Source organism: Thalassophryne amazonica, chromosome 11 (assembly GCF_902500255.1).
Source record: "Thalassophryne amazonica chromosome 11, fThaAma1.1, whole genome shotgun sequence".
Classification (NCBI taxonomy): Eukaryota; Metazoa; Chordata; class Actinopteri; order Batrachoidiformes; family Batrachoididae; genus Thalassophryne; species Thalassophryne amazonica.
Genome location: NC_047113.1, coordinates 11940015 through 11959584, shown reverse-complemented (window position 1 = coordinate 11959584; position 19570 = coordinate 11940015). Strand labels below are relative to the sequence as shown.

General features: G+C 38.5%; 1 protein-coding gene across 2 annotated transcripts in view; it reads right to left on the bottom strand.

The window, feature by feature from the left end:
* Positions 1-19313, bottom strand: part of LOC117520719 (moesin-like) — a 46616-nt gene extending 27303 nt beyond the window's left edge. The window contains exons 1-10 of one of the 2 annotated variants that reach the window (XM_034182020.1): positions 19232-19313; positions 19058-19153; positions 18781-18903; positions 16034-16185; positions 15859-15942; positions 15628-15774; positions 12178-12274; positions 5584-5747; positions 5338-5468; positions 4989-5149 (exon numbers count right to left, since the gene is read on the bottom strand). In XM_034182020.1, the coding sequence (XP_034037911.1) occupies positions 4989-5149; positions 5338-5468; positions 5584-5747; positions 12178-12274; positions 15628-15774; positions 15859-15942; positions 16034-16185; positions 18781-18903; positions 19058-19153; positions 19232-19294 (1218 nt within the window). In that variant the 5' untranslated portion in view covers positions 19295-19313. The remainder of the gene's footprint in view (positions 1-4988; positions 5150-5337; positions 5469-5583; positions 5748-12177; positions 12275-15627; positions 15775-15858; positions 15943-16033; positions 16186-18780; positions 18904-19057; positions 19154-19231) is intronic. The other variant, XM_034182021.1, reaches the window with a different exon arrangement.
* Between the last annotated feature and the right edge of the window lie 257 nt (positions 19314-19570).

Below are 19570 nucleotides of genomic sequence, written 5' to 3'. Positions count from 1 at the left end.
AAGATAAAATAACTTATAGGTGTCCGCCTGACTCCAGAATGGGCCAAGAGGGTGCATGTTTTCTTTGTAAAACCAACTTCACCAGGTGATTTCACTTAACAGCAGATGAGATGACTTCATCAATGAAGTCGTGTTTCTCATGTTTCTAAGTCGGAGAACTTGCACAATCAGGGGCTGACTAAATACTTTTTTGCCCCACTGTGTGTGTGTGTGTGTGTGTGTGTGTGTGTGTGTGTGTGTGTGTGTGTGTGTGTGTGTGTGTGTGTGTGTGTGTGTGTGTGTGTGTGTGTGTGTGTGTGTATATATATATATATATATGAAGGATTCACTTAATAATCAAGAAACCAGAAAACATACTGTATTTGTTTCAAAAACCACTATAATAGAGCTTGTGTCAGGAAACTCTAAAAACATTTGCACAATTTTTTGTTTGTTGTTGGGGTTTTTTTTATTATCGTGGAACATCTCTTCTCCTCAACATATTTGTGTGTAGGACATCTCTGTTTTGTATGCATTTAGTTGGTGTTGTTTATATAGTGTACTACACTTTCTATTTAGAAAGTGTATTAAGTATTTTGTTCCAATGGGTGTTATTGCTTTAGACTGTCTGTTTAATTTTAATTCTGTGTAAATGAAAATGTTAAAGCACTTTCAAAGCTACAATTCTGTATTTATATAGTGCTGTATAAATACAGTTAGTATATGCAAGGTAATATAATATATCAGAAGATGATACTGGAAAATATCTGTTTCTCCTCCTTCCTTCCTTCCTTCCTTCCTTGATGCTGCTGCACATTTATTTTTGCCTGAAGCTGACAGATTGCGGCCTACTGACAATAACACTCTGTGTTCTAGTTTATGATAGTTAGCATTGTATTACTGTAGCGAGACGTGACACATTTTGCCCTACTTAAGTATGACAGGTTTTAAAAATCGAAAAATATATTTGGTAGTCAGTTATAATACTATAATGTGTAGTACAAATCCATTATCTTCATGAAATTGTTAAATATTTATCTGGGTAGCAGCCATCCTCGCTATCTTAGCATATAGTTAGAATGGAAAGTAATAGTTTATGCTCATTTATAAGCTAAAAAAAAGAAAAAAAGCATTCTGCTAAAATCAGGTAATATAAGGCTGCTGCCAAGTAAAGTGTTTGTATGATTAGGTTTTCATTAACAAAACAGTACAGTGTTGCCAGATAGGAAATGTTTAAGTACTGTAGCGGTTTAAAATGATTGAGGAAATTTGCTGTATGCAAGCCACACCCAAGAGAACAAATATACCTGAATGTGGGCATTTAGAAGACATATATTTGTATGAAATGAGCAGTGAGTGAGTCCAGAACACCACGGTCATAAATTACGTATCCACAATTGGTATGAAAGACATCACTTGAGAAAAGCACACGTACTGTTGGACCATTATTCACATACATTCACATAAATGCAGATGGAGGACAGACAATTTACTACACTAATTTTTAGAATTGTTATCCTTGTGATTATACAACCCCTGGCAAAAATTATGGAATCACCGGCCTCGGAGGATGTTCATTCTGTTGTTTAATTTTGTAGAAAAAAAGTAGATCACAGACATGACACAAAACTAAAGTCATTTCAAATGGCAACTTTCTGGCTTTAAGAAACACTATAAGAAATCAAGAAAAAAAGATTGTGGCAGTCAGTAACGGTTACTTTTTTAGACCAAGCAGAGGAAAAAAATATGGACTCACTCAATTCTGAGGAATAAATTATGGAATCACCCTGTAAATTTCCATCCCCAAAACTAACACCTGCATCAAATCACATCTGCTTGTTGACATTAACCCTATGTCATGAAATTGACCCTATGTGTCTTTTTGCAAGGAATGTTTTCACAGTTTTTGCTCTATGGCAAGATGCATTATCTTCTTGAAAAATGATTTCATCATCCTTAAACATCAGAAAAGTGTCCAAAATATCAACGTAAACTTGTGCATTTATTGATGATGTAATGACAGCCATCTCCCCAGTGCCTTTACATGACATGCAGCCCCATATCATCAATGACTGTGGAAATTTATATGTTGTCTTCAGGCAGTCATCTTTATAAATCTCACTGGAACGGCACCAAACAAAAGTTCCAGCATCATCACCTTGCCCAATGCAGATTCGAGATTCATCACTGAATATGACTTTCATCCAGTCATCCACAGTCCACAATTGCTTTTCTTTAGCCCATTGTAACCTTGTTTTTTTCTGTTTAGGTGTTAATGATGGCTTTCGTTTAGCTTTTCTGTATATAAATCCCATTTCCTTTAGGCGGTTTCTTACAGTTCGGTCACAGACGTTGACTCCAGTTTCCTCCCATTCGTTCCTCATTTGTTTTGTTGTGCATTTTCGATTTTTGAGACATATTGCTTTAAGTTTTCTGTCTTGACGCTTTGATGTCTTCCTTGGTCTACCAGTATGTTTGCCTTTAACAACCTTCCCATGTTGTTTGTATTTGGTCCAGAGTTTAGACACAGCTGACTCTGAACAACCAACATCTTTTGCAACATTGCGTGATGATTTACTCTCTTTTAAGAGTTTGATAATCCTCTCCTTTGTTTCAATTGACATCTCTCGTGTTGGAGCCATGATTCATGTCAGTCCACTTGGTGCAACAGCTCTCCAAGGTGTGTTCACTCCTTTTTAGATGCAGACTAACAAGTAGATGTGATTTGATGCAGGTGTTAGTTTTGGGGATGAAAATTTACAGGGTGATTCCATAATTTATTCCTCAGAATTGAGTGAGTCCATATTTTTTTCCTCTGCTTGGTCTAAAAAAGTAACCGTTACTGACTGCCACAATCTTTTTTTCTTGATTTCTTATAGTGTTTCTTAAAGCCAGAAAGTTGCCATTTGAAATGACTTTAGTTTTGTGTCATGTCTGTGATCTGCTTTTTTTCTACAAAATTAAACAACTGAATGAACATCCTCCAAGGCCGGTGATTCCATAATTTTTGCCAGGGGTTGTATATTGAAATGATTGCACGTTGTGGAAATTTTGCCATTACTGGTTGTACATCATAGAAATGGCAAAATTATCATGCAGACAATATAATTATTGCACATCTGGAAATGCTGAGACATTAGCTTCCAGCCACTTTTATTTAAAGTGATGAAAGTGTTTTGCTGTGGGGTTAGTGGAAAATGCAGCAGTGCTTTGTGTTCTTCCCTACAAGTGTGAGTTTGTTTGCCTAATTGTGTAGATAAGCCAGACTAATTTCTTTGCCACTCTGTCTCATCCAAACACAAATGAAATGACTCAGCCATCATGCCACCTAATCACTTGAATTAATTTCATTAAAAAAATAATAAAAATAATGAATAGGATAAGTTCAGTGGCCTTTTAGCTATTAAGTAGTATTACAAGTTTAAAGTAAATGTGCTGCCTGACATTGCAATATTTAATATAGCAACAGTTTTTGCAGAAAATCCAGTAATGCATCGTTATCTATTCAAATTACAGTAGTGTTCAGAATAATAGTAGTGCAATGTGACTAAAAAGATTAATCCAGGTTTTGAGTATATTTCTTATTGTTACATGGGAAACAAGGTACCAGTAGATTCAGTAGATTCTCACAAATCCAACAAGACCAAGCATTCATGATATGCACACTCTTAAGGCTATGAAATTGGGCTATTAGTAAAGAAAAGTAGAAAAGGGGGTGTTCACAATAATAGTAGCATCTGCTGTTGACGCAACAAACTCAAAACTATTGTGTTTAAACTGCTTTTTTAGCAATCCTCTGAATCACTAAACTAGTATTTAGTTGTATAACCACAGTTTTTCATGATTTCTTCACATCTGCGAGGCATTAATTTTGTTGGTTTGGAACCAAGATTTTGCTTGGTTACTAGTGTGCTTGGGGTCATTGTCTTGTTGAAACACCCATTTCAAGGGCATGTCCTCTTCAGCATAAGGCAACATGACCTCTCCAAGTATTTTGACATATCCAAACTGATCCATGATACCTGGTATGTGATATATAGGCCCAACACCATAGTAGGAGAAACATGCCCATATCATGATGCTTGCATCAGCATGCTTCACTGTCTTCACTGTGAACTGTGGCTTGAATTCAGAGTTTGGGGGTCGTCTCACAAACTGTCTGCGGCCCTTGGACCCAAAAAGAACAATTTTACTCTCATCAGTCCACAAAATATTCCTCCATTTCTCTTTAGGCCAGTTGATGTGTTCTTTGGCAAATTGTAACCTCTTCTGCACATGTCTTTTATTTAACAGAGGGACTTTGCAGGGGATTCTTGCAAATAAATTAGCTTCACACAGGCGTCTTCTAACTGTCACAGCACTTACAGGTAACTCCAGACTGTGTTTGATCATCCTGGAGCTGATCAATGGGTGAGCCTTTGCCATTCTGGTTATTCTTCTATCCATTTTGATGGTTGTTTTCCGTTTTCTTCCACGCGTCTCTGGTTTTTTTTGTCCATTTTAAAGCATTGGAGATCATTGTAGATGAACAGCCTATAATTTTTGCACCTGCATATAAGTTTTCCCCTCTCCAATCAATTTTTTAATCAAACTATGCTGTTCTTCTGAACAATGTCTTGAACATCCCATTTTCCTCAGGCTTTCAAAAAGAAAAGCATGTTCAACAGTTGCTGGCCTCATCCTTAAATAGGGGACACCTGATTCACACCTGTTTGTTCCACAAAATTGACAAACTCACTGACTGAATGCCACACTATTATTATTGTGAACACCCCCTTTTCTACTTTTTTTTACTAATAGCCCAATTTCATAGCCTTAAGAGTGTGCATATCATGAATGCTTGGTCTTGTTGGATTTGTGAGAATCTACTGAATCTACTGGTACCTTATTTCCCATGTAACAATAAGAAATATACTCAAAACCTGGATTAATCTTTTTAGTCACATAGCACTACTATTATTCTGAACACTACTGTATGCGTATTGTGCAGTAGTGTTGTTCATGTGTACCAGATTCTCTTGGCTTTTGATTTGGGTGTCAGACTGCTGTAGCAGAGAAGCTTTCGCCTCAACTGCAGCTCTGCGAGCTCTGTCCAGGCGCTCAGCCTCTTCTTGAGCAGTAGTCCTCTCTTTCTCCAACTCAAGAGCCTTTCGAGTCTGCTCCTCCAGCTCTGAAATGCACACACATATACTGTGTCATGCCATAACATGCGACACGTATATGACACAGTAGCATGGTAGAAGTGATGCATTAAAAATATTCCAGTATACCAAGGTATCCAGTGAATGTCCTTAAACAGAATAAAATAGATTGAAATACAGGAATGGGGAAGGATTTGTATTCAGCAAGTTGTCAGACCATCTTGAGCTCTCTTTGTCTGCTCTTCAATCTGTCTCAATCTCTCCATCAGCTCCATGGTCTCACGAGCAATCTTCTCCGTTTCCTTCTCAGCATTTTCTCGCTTTTTTTTCTCACTCTCAAGCAGAGCTCTGAAAGGAGAATTGTGCATAAATACACATTTGAATAAACTGTATCTCTTGACAGTAGAGAGAACAGACTGCAGACTTAAAATAAAGTAAGACTTCATTATTCCATCTTCTTCACCTCTCCATTTGCCTCTTGCTTTTCTCCTCCTTGGCCTGAGCCTTCATCTGCTGCACTTCGATGGAGTCAGGCTTACGTCGGCGCATGTAGAGGTCATGATTCCCCATACACAACGCCAAGATACGTTTGTTGATGCGAAGACGAGGTACGTAGAAAACAAAGTCCTTTGACACAAAGAAAATCAACAAACAGTGATTGCCCAATAGGTGAATGTTAATACATTACTTTACTATTTTAAATGCTATTTTTTTGTGTTTGAATGAATGAGTTTATTCGGCACACAGTTCAACAAAAAAAACTCCTAACAAAACAACTTTACAAAGATCCCGTGGGGCTGTAAGGGTGAGGGCAGAAGCAAAGCCTATAAATACCCACCCCTTATACTAAAAAAAAAAAAAAAGAAGAAATACGAGGGCTGTCAATAAAGTATAGGTCCTTTTTATTTTTTTCAAAAACTATATGGATTTCATTCATATGTTTTTACGTCAGACATGCTTGAACCCTCGTGCGCATGCGTGAGTTTTTCCACGCCTGTCGGTGACGTCATTCGAAGTCCTTAAAGCGACAGTATCACCTCAAAATCTCTCATCAGCCATTAAAATTTTCACCGAAAACCAGCTTAATTTTTCGAACCGTGTCCACTTCGATGTGTCTCACAGGTTTAGAAAAAATTTTGATCAAACCATGCGCCAGTCTCTCAGCAACTTCTCAGACAAAGGAATTCCGACGAGGGGCTGGATGACTCCTCCCACAAGGAGTGCTTACAGGCGAATGACGTCACCGACAGGCGTGGAAAAACTCACGCATGCGCACGAGGGTTCAAGCATGTCTGACGTAAAAACATATGAATGAAATCCATATAGTTTTTGAAAAAATAAAAAGGACCTATACTTTATTGACAGAGCTCATATATACACGCATGCACACTTAAACACAATTTCATAAATACATATCTACACAATCATATATATACAGTGGAGTAAAAAAGTATTTAGTCAGCCCCTGATTGTGCAAGTTCTCCTACTTGGAAAGATGAGAGGTCTATAATTTTCATCATAGGTACACTTCAACTATGAGAGACAATATGAGAAAAAAAATATCCAGGAAATCACATTGTAGGATTTTTAAAAAAAATTATTTGTAAATTATGGTGGAAACTAAGTATTTGGTCAATAACTAAAGTTCAACTCAATACTTTGTAACATAATCTTTGTTGGCAATGACAGAGGACAGATGTTTCCTGTAAGTCTTCACCAGGTTTGCACACACTGTAGCTGGTATTTTGGCCCATTCCTCCATGCAGAGCTACTCTAGAGCAGTGATGTTTTGGGACTGTCACTGGGCAACATGGACTTTCAACTCTCTCCACAAATTTTGTGTGAGGTTGAGGTCTGGAGACTGGCTTGGCCACTCCAGGACCTTGAAATGCTTTTTACAGAGCCACTCCTCCATTGCCTGAACGGTGTGTTTGGGATCACTGTCATGCTGGAAGACCCAGCCACGTTGCATCTTCAATGCTCTCACTGACGGAAGGAGGTTTTGGCTTAAAATCTCATGATACATGGCCACATTCATTCTTCCCCGTAACACAGATCAGTTGTCCTGTCCCCTTTGCAGAAAAACAGCCCCAAAGCATGAAGTTTCCACCCCCATGCTTCACAGTAGGTATGGTGTTTTGGGGATGCAACTCAGCATTCTTCTTCCTCCAAACACAGTGAGTTGAGTTTTTACTAAAAAGTTCTGTTTTGGTTTCATCTGACCACATGATATTCTCCCAATCCTCTTTTGGATCATCCATATGCTCTCTGGCAAACTTCAGACAGGCCTGGACATGTACTGGCTTACACAGGGGGACACACCTGGCACTGCAGGATTTGAGTCCCTCTCTGTGTAGTGTGTAGCCTTTGTTACTTTGGTCCCAGCTCTCTGCAGGTCATTCATCAGGTCCCTCCATGTAGTTCTGGGATTTTTGTTCACTGTTCTTATGATCATTTTGACGACACGGGATGACATCTTGAGTGGAGCCCCAGATCGAGGGAGATTATCAATGGTCTTGTATGTCTTCCATTTTCTTACAATTGCTCCCACAGTTGATTTATTCACACCAACCTGCTTACCTACTGTAGATTCACTCCCCCCAGCCTGGTACAGGTCTACAATGTTCTTCCTGGTGTCCTTCGACAGCTCTTTGGTCTTGGCCATGGTTGAGTTTGGAGTCTGACTGTTTGAGGCTATGGACAGGTGTCTTTTATACAGATAATACGTTCAAACAGGTCCCATTAATACAGGTAATGAGTGGAGGACAAAAGACCTTATTAAAGAAGTTACAGGTCTGTGAAAGCCTGAAATCTTGCTTGTTTGTGGGTGACCAAATACTTATTTTCCACCATAATTTACAAATAAATTCTTTAAAAATCATACAATTTGATTTCCTGGATTTTTTTTTTCTCATTTTGTCTCTCATAGTTGAAGTGTACCTATGTTGAAAAATACAGACCTCTCTCATGTTTCAAAGTCAGAGAACTTGCACAATCAGGGGCTGACTAAATACCTTTTTGCCCTACTGTATGTATGTGTGTATATATATATATATATATATATATATATATATATATATATATATATATACATGAATACATACCTACCGACATGTACATACATATGCACGCACATGATGACAATACCAAAAAGAAAAAAGCGTGCAAAGTTAGTCAATGAACTCAAATTTACAAAATACAACCACATAAACACTGGCACACAACACACAAACCCAAAAGTAATAACAAATCAATAGACCTAAGTCTTCAACTATAGCAAGCAATTTTGTTATTCTTGTAATGTCTATTAAAGCCTACTAAAGTACCAAGTACTTTAATATTGTCAGGACAGTTGTTCCAGATGTTAACACCTTTAACAGAAACACAAGGACTTTTTGCAGTAGTTCGGATCCTTGATTTCTCAAAAAATAAAATTCCTCTCAAATTATAACGGGAGTCCCATGGTTTAAACAGATCCTGGACACATTGTGGCAGCAGTTTATTTTTAACTTTATACATAATTTGTATTGTAATGTAATCAACCAAGTCCCAGAATTTTAGAATATGTAAACAAACAAACAATGGATTTGTTGGCTCACAATGTGATTTGTACAGACAATTCTTACAGCTTTCTTTTGCAACAAAAATATTGAATTTGTATTAGGTTTATATGTATTTCCCAGGTCATATATGGAACAAGCAATGAATGATATAAAATAGTTAAAGAGTGTTGGGAAATTAAATCTTGTGCTTTATGCAGAATTGCAATGGCTTTTGACATTTTGGATTTAACAAAATTAATATGCGTTTTCCAGCACAGTTTATCATCCATAACAACACCAAGAAATTTTGTATCAGTTACAATTTCAGTTTCAATATCATTTAATAAGAAAAAACTCCTGGACTTGTTTCCAAATATGATACACTTTGTTTTACCAAAGTGGAGCGAAAATTTGTTTGAATCAAACCATCATGTCCAAGGTCTGTCCCAAGTGATCCCCACTACAAAACACTATCGTATATTCAGCAAACAAAATACAACTGACGGACATGGAAACCAAACATATGACATTAATATACAGAAGAAACAACAACGGCCCCAGAACTGAACCCTGGGGCACCCCACAAATAATTTCATGAGTTCAGAATGTGTCCCACCAATATGTACACACTGATATCTATTGTATAAATAGCTAACTATCCAATCGTATGCCAATCCCCTGATACAATACCTCTGTAGTTTGTCCAATAGCACAGTATGGTCTATATGCTTTCTGTAAATAAAAAAAACCCTACAGTATATTGCTTATTTTCAATTGCATTTGTAATCTGTTCAACAAAATCAATTACAGCCAGTGAAGTAGTGCGATTTTTTTTCTAAAACCCTATTGCTGTTCGCTAAGTATGTGATGTTTAGTTATGAAATCATATAACCTCTTTAAAAATACCTTTTCCAAAATTTTGGAAATTGTGGCAGGAGTGAGACTGGTCTATAATTTGAGAAGACATGTTTGTCTCCAGATTTAAACAGTGGTATCACTTTAGTCAATTTCATTGTGAAAGGAAATTTTCCAGTCATTAGTGATAAGTTACAAATGTACATGAAAGGTTTAACAATACAATCAATAATATGTTTAATCAAAAACATATCAGAATTATCACTATCAGTTGATTTTTTCCCCCCTTGAGTTTATGAACAATATCAATTATTTCATATTCATCAATTTCTTGAATGAAAATTGAATCCTGAATTTTATTAATTGTTTTACCATAATCCAAAGAGCACATTCCAGAAGATACAATTGAATCAGCTAAAGTTTTACCCTCATTTACAAAGTAATAATTAAAGTGTTCTGCTATAACTTTATTCTCCTTAACAACTGTACCAGTAGTTGTGTAAAAAAAAAGGCAGGATATTCTTTAAAGCCTGTTTGTAAAGCCTTTGGTGCTTCCACTAAGCTCATTTTGGCAGTCTGAAAGCACACTGAGCAGTGGAGATAGCTGAAGCTAACTGAATTTATGACCGTACAGACATTTAGTAGCAGTTGCTGTCACTGCATCCCATAATTTATAAATTTCTATACAACCCCAATTCCATTGAAGTTGGGACGTTGTGTAATATGTAAATAAAATCAGAATACAATGATTTGCAAATCCTCTTCATCCTATATTCAATTGAATACACCACAAAGACAAGATATTTAATGTTCAAACTGATAGACTTTTTTGTTTTTGTGCAAATATTTGCTCATTTTGAAATGGATGCCTGCAACACATTTCAAAAAAGCTGGGACAGGGGCAACAAAAGACTGGGAATGCTCAAAGAACACCTGTTTGGAACATTCCACAGGTGAACAGGTTAATTGAAAACAGGTGACTGTCATTATTGGGTATAAAAGGAGCTTCCCCAAAAGGCTCAGCCATTCACAAGCAAAGATGGGGCGGGAATCACCACTTTGTGAACAACTGTGTGAAAAAATTGTCCAACAGTTTAAAAACAATGTTTCTCAATGTTCAATTGCAAGAATTTAGGGATTCCATCATCTACAGTCCATAATATAATCAGAAGATTCAGAGAATCTGGAGAACTTTCGGCAAGGCCAAAAACCAACATTGAATGCCTGTGATCTTCGATCCCTCAGGCAGCACTGCATTAAAAACTGACATCAATGTGTAAAAGATCTTACCGTGTGGGCTCAGGAACACTTCAGAAAACCGTTGTCAGTTAACACAGTTCGTCACTACATCTACAAGTGCAGGTTAAAACTCTACCATGCAAAGCGAAAGCCAAACATCAACAACATCCAGAAACGCCACCGCCTTCTCTGGGCCCAAGCTCATTTGAAATGGACAGATGCAAAGTGGAAAAGTGTGCTGTGGTCTGATGAGTCCACATTTCAAATTGCTTTTGGAAATCATGGACGTTGTGTCCTCCGGACAAAAGAGGAAAAAACATCCAGAATGTTACCAGCGCAAAGTTCAAAAGCCAGCATCTGTGATGGTATGGGGTTGTGTTAATGCCCATGGCATGGGCAACTTACACATCTGTGATGGCATCATCAATGCTGAAAGGTACATCCAGGTTTTGGAGCAACACATGGTGCCATCCAAGCAACATCTTTTTCAGGGATGTCCTTATTTCAGCAAGACAATGCCAAGCCACATTCTGCACGTGTTACAACAGCGTGGTTCGTAGTGAAAGAGTGCGGGTACTAGACTGGCCTGCCTGCAGTCCAGACTTGTCACCCAATGAAAATGTGTGGCACATTATGAAACGCAAAATACAACAATAGAGGCCCCGAACTATTGAACAACTGAAGTCGTACATCAACCAAGAATGGGAAAGAATTCCATCTACAAAGCTTCAACAATTAGTGTCCTCAGTTCCCAAACGCTTATTGAGTGTTGTTAGAAGGAAAGGTGATGTAACACAGTGAAAAACATACCACTGTCCCAGCTTTTTTGAAATGTGTTGCAGGCATCCATTTCAAAATGAGCAAATATTTTCACAAAAACAAAGTTTATCAGTTTGAACATTAAATATCTTGTCTTTGTGGTGTCTTCAATTGAATATAGGTTCAAGAGGATTTGCAAATCATTGTATTCTGTTTTTATTTACATTTTGCGCAGTGTCCCAACTTCATTGGAATTGGGGTTGTAATTAGTAGTTGTACATTATCTCACACCTGCAGTGGGCAGCCACAGTGGGAAAAAATGCAAATGTGCACATAACTGCAGGAAAAGTAGCAGCTGTATGTAGCTTTACAAATATTTTAAAAATACATCAGGAAAAAAAGAAGCTGCCATTTAATCATGGTTTCAATGCCAAAGTTAAATTTTTGCAAAGAGATGTCCAACTCCTATAAAAGACATCTTAGAAAAACTGACTTTTGATATATTATTTGTCCCTGTACAGGCTTTGCAGCAATAAAGATGTGTTCTGTGGGATTTGTTTTTTTTTTCTTTTTTTTTTTTTTTTTTTGCAGCCACAGCACAGTACAATCTGTAGCTGCTGTAGACATTCACTAAAAATGAACTTTAACAACATTCAGAATACCGGAGCTTTTTTGTCGATTGGCTTGATGAGAAACTTCTTGTCATTGAAGGATATATTTCTGATCTCACTCCAAGGGAATCCAATCTTTGGGGTCATCCTAAAAGAATTAAACCACTGTTACAAAATCGACAAATGTAAAATGAAAAAAGTGACATTCTGTGAATTCATGAGAAAACAACCAAAATAAAATACATATCTATCTATCTATCTATCTATCTATCTATCTATCTATCTATCTATCTATCTATCTATCTATCTATCTATCTATCTATCTATCTATCTATCTATCTATCTATCTATCTATCTATCTATCTATCTATCTATCTATCTATCTATCTATCTATCTATCTATCTATCTGCAGTGCATCTGGAAAGTATTCACAGCGCTTCACTTTTTCCATATTTTGTTGTGTTACAGCCTTCCAAAATGGATTAAATGAATTTTTTTCCTCAAAATTCTACACATAATAGCCCATAATGTTAGATTTTTGCAAATTTATTAAAACAAAAACACTAAGAAATCAAATGTACATTAGTATCCACTAAGAAATCACGTGTATACGTAAGTATTCACAGCCTTTGCTATGAAGCTCAAATTTGAGCTCAGGTGCATCCTGTTTCCAATGATCATCCTTGAGATGTTTCTACAGCTGAGTCCAGCTGGGGTAAATTCAGCTGATTGGACATGATCTTGAAAGACACACACCTGTCAACATATAAGGTCCCACAGTTGACAGTGCATGTCAGACCACAAACCAAGCATGAAGTCAAAGGAATCATCTGTAGACCTCCGAGACAGGATTGTCTTAAGGCACAAATCTGGGGAAGCGTACAGAAAGATTTATGCTGCTTTGAAAGTCCCAATGAGTACAGTGGCCTCCATCATCCGTAAATGGAAGACATTTGGATCCACCAGGTCTCTTCCTAAAGCTGGCCGCCCATCAACTCTATGAATGTCATTGAGTGGACCAGCCAGAACTCAGACCTGAATCCGATTGAACAACTTTGGAGAGTGTGCAATGACATGATGGGGTGTGCAATGACACTCCCCATCCAACCTGATGGAGCTTGAGAGGTGCTGCAAAGAGGAATGGGCAAAACTACCCAAAGATACATGCACCAAGCGTGTGGCATCATATTCAAGAAGACTTGAAGCTGTAATTGCTGTCAGTAATAAAGTATTGAGCAAAGGGTGTGACTACTTATATTCATGTTAATTCTGTTTTTATAATCAATTTGCAAACATTAAAAAAATACCTTTTTCATGTTGTCATTATGTGGTGTTGTGAGTAGAATGTTGAGGGGGAAAAAATTAATTTACTCCATTTTAGAATAAGGTTGCAGCATAACAAAATGTGTAAAAAGTGAAGCGCTGTCAATACTTTCCAGATGCTATATATATATATATATATATATATATATATATATATATATATATATATATATATATATATATATATACACACACAAGGGGTGATTGAGAAATTATGAGTCTGACCCCAAAAACGTACGATGTGGTTCATCATTGCTCCATTGCCTTACCTGGATAACAAGCAGGGTAACACCCTGCACCCTGCCTAACATTCTTGGGCTCAGTCCCAATACTCTCCCTTCGCTCGACCACTTCATCTGTTCCCTGTGCAAACTGGTAAAGTGGCAGGGCAAAGGGAGAGTACTGGGATTGAGCCTTCAAGTGCAGCTGGCTTCTTCATCCAGGATGCACACGCCCGCAGGTTCTCATGTTTGAGACTCCTTGTTGGGTATTTGCATTTTTGACAATGATTGTGTGTTGTTCTGGGAGGTTGCATTGGTCTGTTTTCAAGTCCACCAACCACTGGCCATTGGTGCTGTGGGATACATCCTTCTTCCAAGTGTTTCCAGTATTGCTTGGTCTCAGCTCAAAGTGAGTCTGATCTTGGGGAATTCCTTCCTTCAGTTTCAGTTTATTATATAGCATTATATAGCGCCAAATCACACCTTACCAACCCCCAGAGCAGCACACAGGGAACAGTGGTAAGGAAAAACTCCCTCTGAGGAAGAAACCTCAAGCAGACCAGACTCAAAGGGGTGACCCTCTGCTTGGGCCATGCTACAAAATAAATTACAAAACAATCCACAAAACGAATATACAGGAAATGCTGCTGTGCACAGGACGGTTTCTGGAACAGATACCACACCCATCTCCGACTGGAGCCACATCTCAAACAGAGAGAAAAAAACACAGAATCAGGCATCAGAAAGACAACAAATACAGTATAATTTGTCAGCATTAAGCAACAAGAAAAACAGAAGAAATACTAAGGTAATCACCAGCCACTAGCCTTAAGCTTCACTAAAAGACCCAGAATTTAGATAAAGTTGAAGTCACTGCCCGCTCCGTTTCCTAATAAAATGAATTTAAAAGACTAAAAATCATAGTAACATACTATGCCAGTATGCCAGCAATATGAAAGGGAAAATAAGTGCGTCTTAAGTCTGGACTTGAAAGTCTCAACAGAATCAGGCTGTTTTATTGATGCAGGGAGATCATTCCACAGAACAGGGGGATGATAAGAGAAAGCTCTGTGACCCTCATACTTTTTATTCACCCTAGCGACACTCAGTAGTCCTGCACCCTGAGAACACAAAGCCTGGGCCGGTACATAGGGTTTAATTAGGTCAGGTAGGGAGGGAGGTCCCAGTCCGTGAACAATTTTATAGACTAGTAGCAGAACCTTAAAATCTGATCTCACTGGGGCAGGAAGCCAGTGAAGAGACGCCAAAATGGGTGTAATGTGGTCAAACTTTCTGCTTCGTGTCAAAAGTCTGGCTGCAGCATTTTGAACTAATTGGAGACCCCTAATGTTGGACTGCAGAAAACCAGAAAATAGAACATTGCAGTAGTCCAATCTAGAAGAAACAAACACATGTGAATCCACCAGCATCTTGCTCATGGGGCAACTTCTTTTGCATTCAGGACCTACACTTCGTTACTGTCTTTTACACTTCTGTTAGGCAGTTAACAGAGGTGCCACTGTAATAATATTATGGCTTAGTGGTTAGCACTGTACAGATTGAAAAGATGTTTCTCCAAGCTTAGCTACTAGGGAATTCCCACTAGATCAAGGTCTCGAGTGCGAGTGATCTGGTGTTCAAACCCACAGTGGCTGTGGCCACAAAGCCATGTCAAACAAACAAACATGCACATTTCTGTGTCTGTGTGGGATGATCACGGTTGATATGATCTGGACTGTGTACATAAAGTGCACAGAGAACAGTTTTCTGTCACTGTCATGTGAGCAGTTATTCTTCATAAATCACCCGCAAAGCATTGTCCAACCCAATGTGCAGATGTTTGGAAAGCCCATGCAACGTAGCAGTATAGCTATCTGTGATCTTTCTAAACCGGGCCCAAAGTTGTTTACATATGCACTGTATGTTGCTGGTTTATTCAGTGTAAAAACAGTGTACCTGTCTTGTTTGTCATAAATGTTGAGACCCAGCGCGTCGACGCCTAACCACAGCTGGGTTCCTTTTTTGTTCTTGATATTGAAGTAGTTGACCCCATACATCTCCAGATCCTGGGCTATCTTCAGGTACTCCACCATGGCATCTTCTCTGTAGTGTGGAGCCATTTAATGAGATACACAGCACCTGCTTTCAAAAGTGTACTGGATGTTTCACATCCTAAAACTGCAATACCTCAGCATTCCCTTGTGCTCTTGGTGCCACACCTGTATTCTTTCCTCCCACTGATTCTTATTCAGTTTGTGCTGCTCCAAAACCCTGGTTTCATCAGCAGGAAAGAAACATTGGACAGAATTTAGATGGGTGAAAATGGAGTTAGGATGAACTTAGCACAACTCGTGCTCACTACCTCTGTGGCAGCAGCTTGTCTCTTGCAATGTATCCCGGCACGTGATAGTCTTTCCTGTAGTCTCCGTGTTTGACCTGAACTGCATAAGATGCTAAGAGCACAGCAGTCTCAGGTGGACAGTATACATCATCATTTAAGATGCTCTCTTTCACCTAAAACACATGCAAAACAGGAATAATTGGATCAGTGTGTGGGTGTTAGTTTTGATATGAATTGTACGTGTGCATGAGCTCACGTACAAGTCATCTGAGCTGAGCTGAGATATTTCAGTTTTGCCTAATAAACAGTTAGAAAGGAGGTGTAAAGTTCATTAACAGTTTGAGCCACTGCACATATGCACCCTTATGGTAACCAACGGAAACCCACGTGAGTGAAAAGCATTCATATGAATCTTCGCTTTTTAGAAAATCAACTTTTGTTTTGATGAAGATTACTTATTACGTCCGCCAGGAACATAATAAAATCATTGGCCTTTATTTATTTGTCTGTCTGTCTGTTAGCAGGATTATTTCATTACTGCACAGATTTTGACGAGATTTTCACCACATATAGATATTAGGCCATGGAAGACACCATTGAATTTTGAAGGTGATCTGGATCCGCATCCGGATTCTGAATTAAGTTTCACTTTACGTAGGCTTTGGAGGATTAGTCTTAACAAGATTACGTCAAAACTATTGCATGAATCTTGACAACATTTTCACCACAGATAGATATTAGGGTATGGAAGCCTATTATATAGGTTTTGAAGGATTACTTCAAATCTACGTCAAGTATTCTCACCAAATTTGCACCACAGATAGATATTAGGGCATGGAAGACTCCACTGAATTTTGGAGGTGATCTGGATCTGGATTCTGCATCAAGATTTCCCTTTATATAGGCTTTGAAGTATTACATCAAAACTACTTCACGGATTACCCTCAGCCCCAACCAGTCCCAGCAGAAGACTGCCCCTCCCTGAGCCTGGTTCTGCTGGAGGTTTCTTCCTGTTAAAAGGGAGTTTTTCCTTCCCACTGTAGCCAAGTGCTTGCTCACAGGGGGTCGTTTTGACCGTTGGGGTTTTACATAATTATTGTATGGCCTTGCCTTACAATATAAAGCGCCTTGGGGCAACTGTTTGTTGTGATTTGGTGCTATATAAAAAAAAAATTGATTGAATTGATTGATTGATTCTCACCAAATTTGCACCACAGATAGATATTAGGGCATGGAAGACTCCTCTAAATTTTGGAGGTGATCTGGATCTGGATCCGGATTGTCGATCAAGATTTCCCTTTATATAGGCTTTGAAGGATTACTTCAAAACTACTTCACGGATTCTCACCAAATTTGCACCACAGATAGATATTAGGGCATGGAAGACTCCACTGAATTTTGGAGGTGATCTGGATCTGGATCCGGATTGTCGATCAAGATTTCCCTTTATATAGGCTTTGAAGGATTACATCAAAACTACTTCATGGATTCTCACCAGATTTGCACCACAGATAGATATTAGGGCATGGAAGACTCCTCTAAATTTTGGAGGTGATCTGGATCTGGATCCGGATTGTCGATCAAGATTTCCCTTTATATAGGCTTTGAAGGATTACTTCAAAACTACTTCACGGATTCTCACCAGATTTGCACCACAGATAGATATTAGGGCATGGAAGACTCCACTGAATTTTGGAGGTGATCTGGATCTGGATTCTGCATCAAGATTTCCCTTTATATAGGCTTTGAAGGATTACATCAAAACTACTTCACGGATTCTCACCAAATTTGCAACACAGATAGATATTAGGGCATGGAAGACTCCATTGAATTTTGGAGGTGATCTGGATCCGCATCCGGATTCTGGATCAAGTTTCACTTTATATAGGCTTTGAAGGATTACTTCAAATCTATGTCACGTATTCTCAACAAATTTTCACCACAGATACATTTTAGTCCATGAAAGACTCCACTGAATTTTGGAGGTGATCTGGATCTGGATTCTGCATCAAGATTTCCCTTTATATAGGCTTTGAAGGATTACATCAAAACTACTTCACGGATTCTCACCAAATTTGCACCACAGATAGATATTAGGGCATGGAAGACTCCTCTAAATTTTGGAGGTGATCTGGATCTGGATCCGGATTGTGGATCAAGATTTCCCTTTATATAGGCTTTGAAGGATTACATCAAAACTACTTCACGGATTCTCACCACTTTGCACCACAGATAGATATTAGGGCATGGAAGACTCCACTGAATTTTGGAGGTGATCTGGATCTGGATCCAGATTGTGGATCAAGATTTCCCTTTATATAGGCTTTGAAGGATTACATCAAAACTACGTCACGGATTCTCACCAAATTTGCACTACAGACAGAGCTTCGGGCATGGAAGACGCCACTGAATTTTGGAGGTGATCCAGATTTGGATTGGCGGACATCAAAATTCTCTGATTGCTCTTGTTATGTTTGCATCTACGAGGGACCTCCCTACATACACTATTCACTTTTTGTCTTTTTCTCCCCAACATTTTATATCTAATAAATTGCTGTTGTTGTTTCTATATGAATTTGACGCATATTTTACTGTATATGAATCAGTCCACAAGCAATATACAAATGCTGTCTACCAGTTCCACCACTGATTGAGACAGATGGTCAACAGCAGCCGAATGAGGGACAGTTTTCAAATGCTGTGATTCAGGAATGCTAATTTGTGATGCAAACAACTTTGCTGCACTTGTGCATGTGCTTATCTCTAACCTGCAGGAAGAAGAGACGCTGAGTCGTCTCCTGGATCAGTTCTTCAGCAACATCCTCAGGGTAAAATTTTGCTCTGAACTTAATCAGCAAAGGGTTGCCTTTCTTCACATCTTGTGCCGTCACCTGGGATTGGAACCCACAGCAGAAGGACGGCAGATGAAGAATGTGCTAATTAAACTCAACGGGATGATACCAGAACATTATCAAAACCACAAATGCTCTCATGGGAGTGAGGTTATGACATGGTCGTTTGCACACCACCTTAGTTTCTCCTCACCCGCTTGTTCAGCTTGAGCCAGGTGGAGAAGCCTTTGCTGTCCTGATACTGGAGTCCAAAGAACCAAGTTTCCCTCAACCCAATCGTTTTAACAATCTGAACATATCAATACTTGTATCATCATACAGGTAAATATTGAAATACACACATGTTACTTTGGAAATTACAGTCTACCTGGTCAAAAAGCTGTTTGCCAGTTGTGCTGGGTAAGATGGCGAACTCCAACTCAGCATCCATTGTAGTAACACGAACATTAATCTGCTAGACAAATCGCTCACAATGACATATAGCAGAAAACATCTCTTTTGTTCTCACACTGGAGCTATGGGAGAGAACCAACAAACACGTGGGCCATCAAGAGAAAAAGAGACCTAACAATTTTTTATGACTTTTTTCAATAACAGTAGCAAATTTGTTGGATTTCTGCCGATATAAAGACCAAATAGAAATTCAAGATATTTCTTCTTGTCTTCTTTACAAAAAAGTGCCTCCAGTTGTAATAGGTTGTATCGG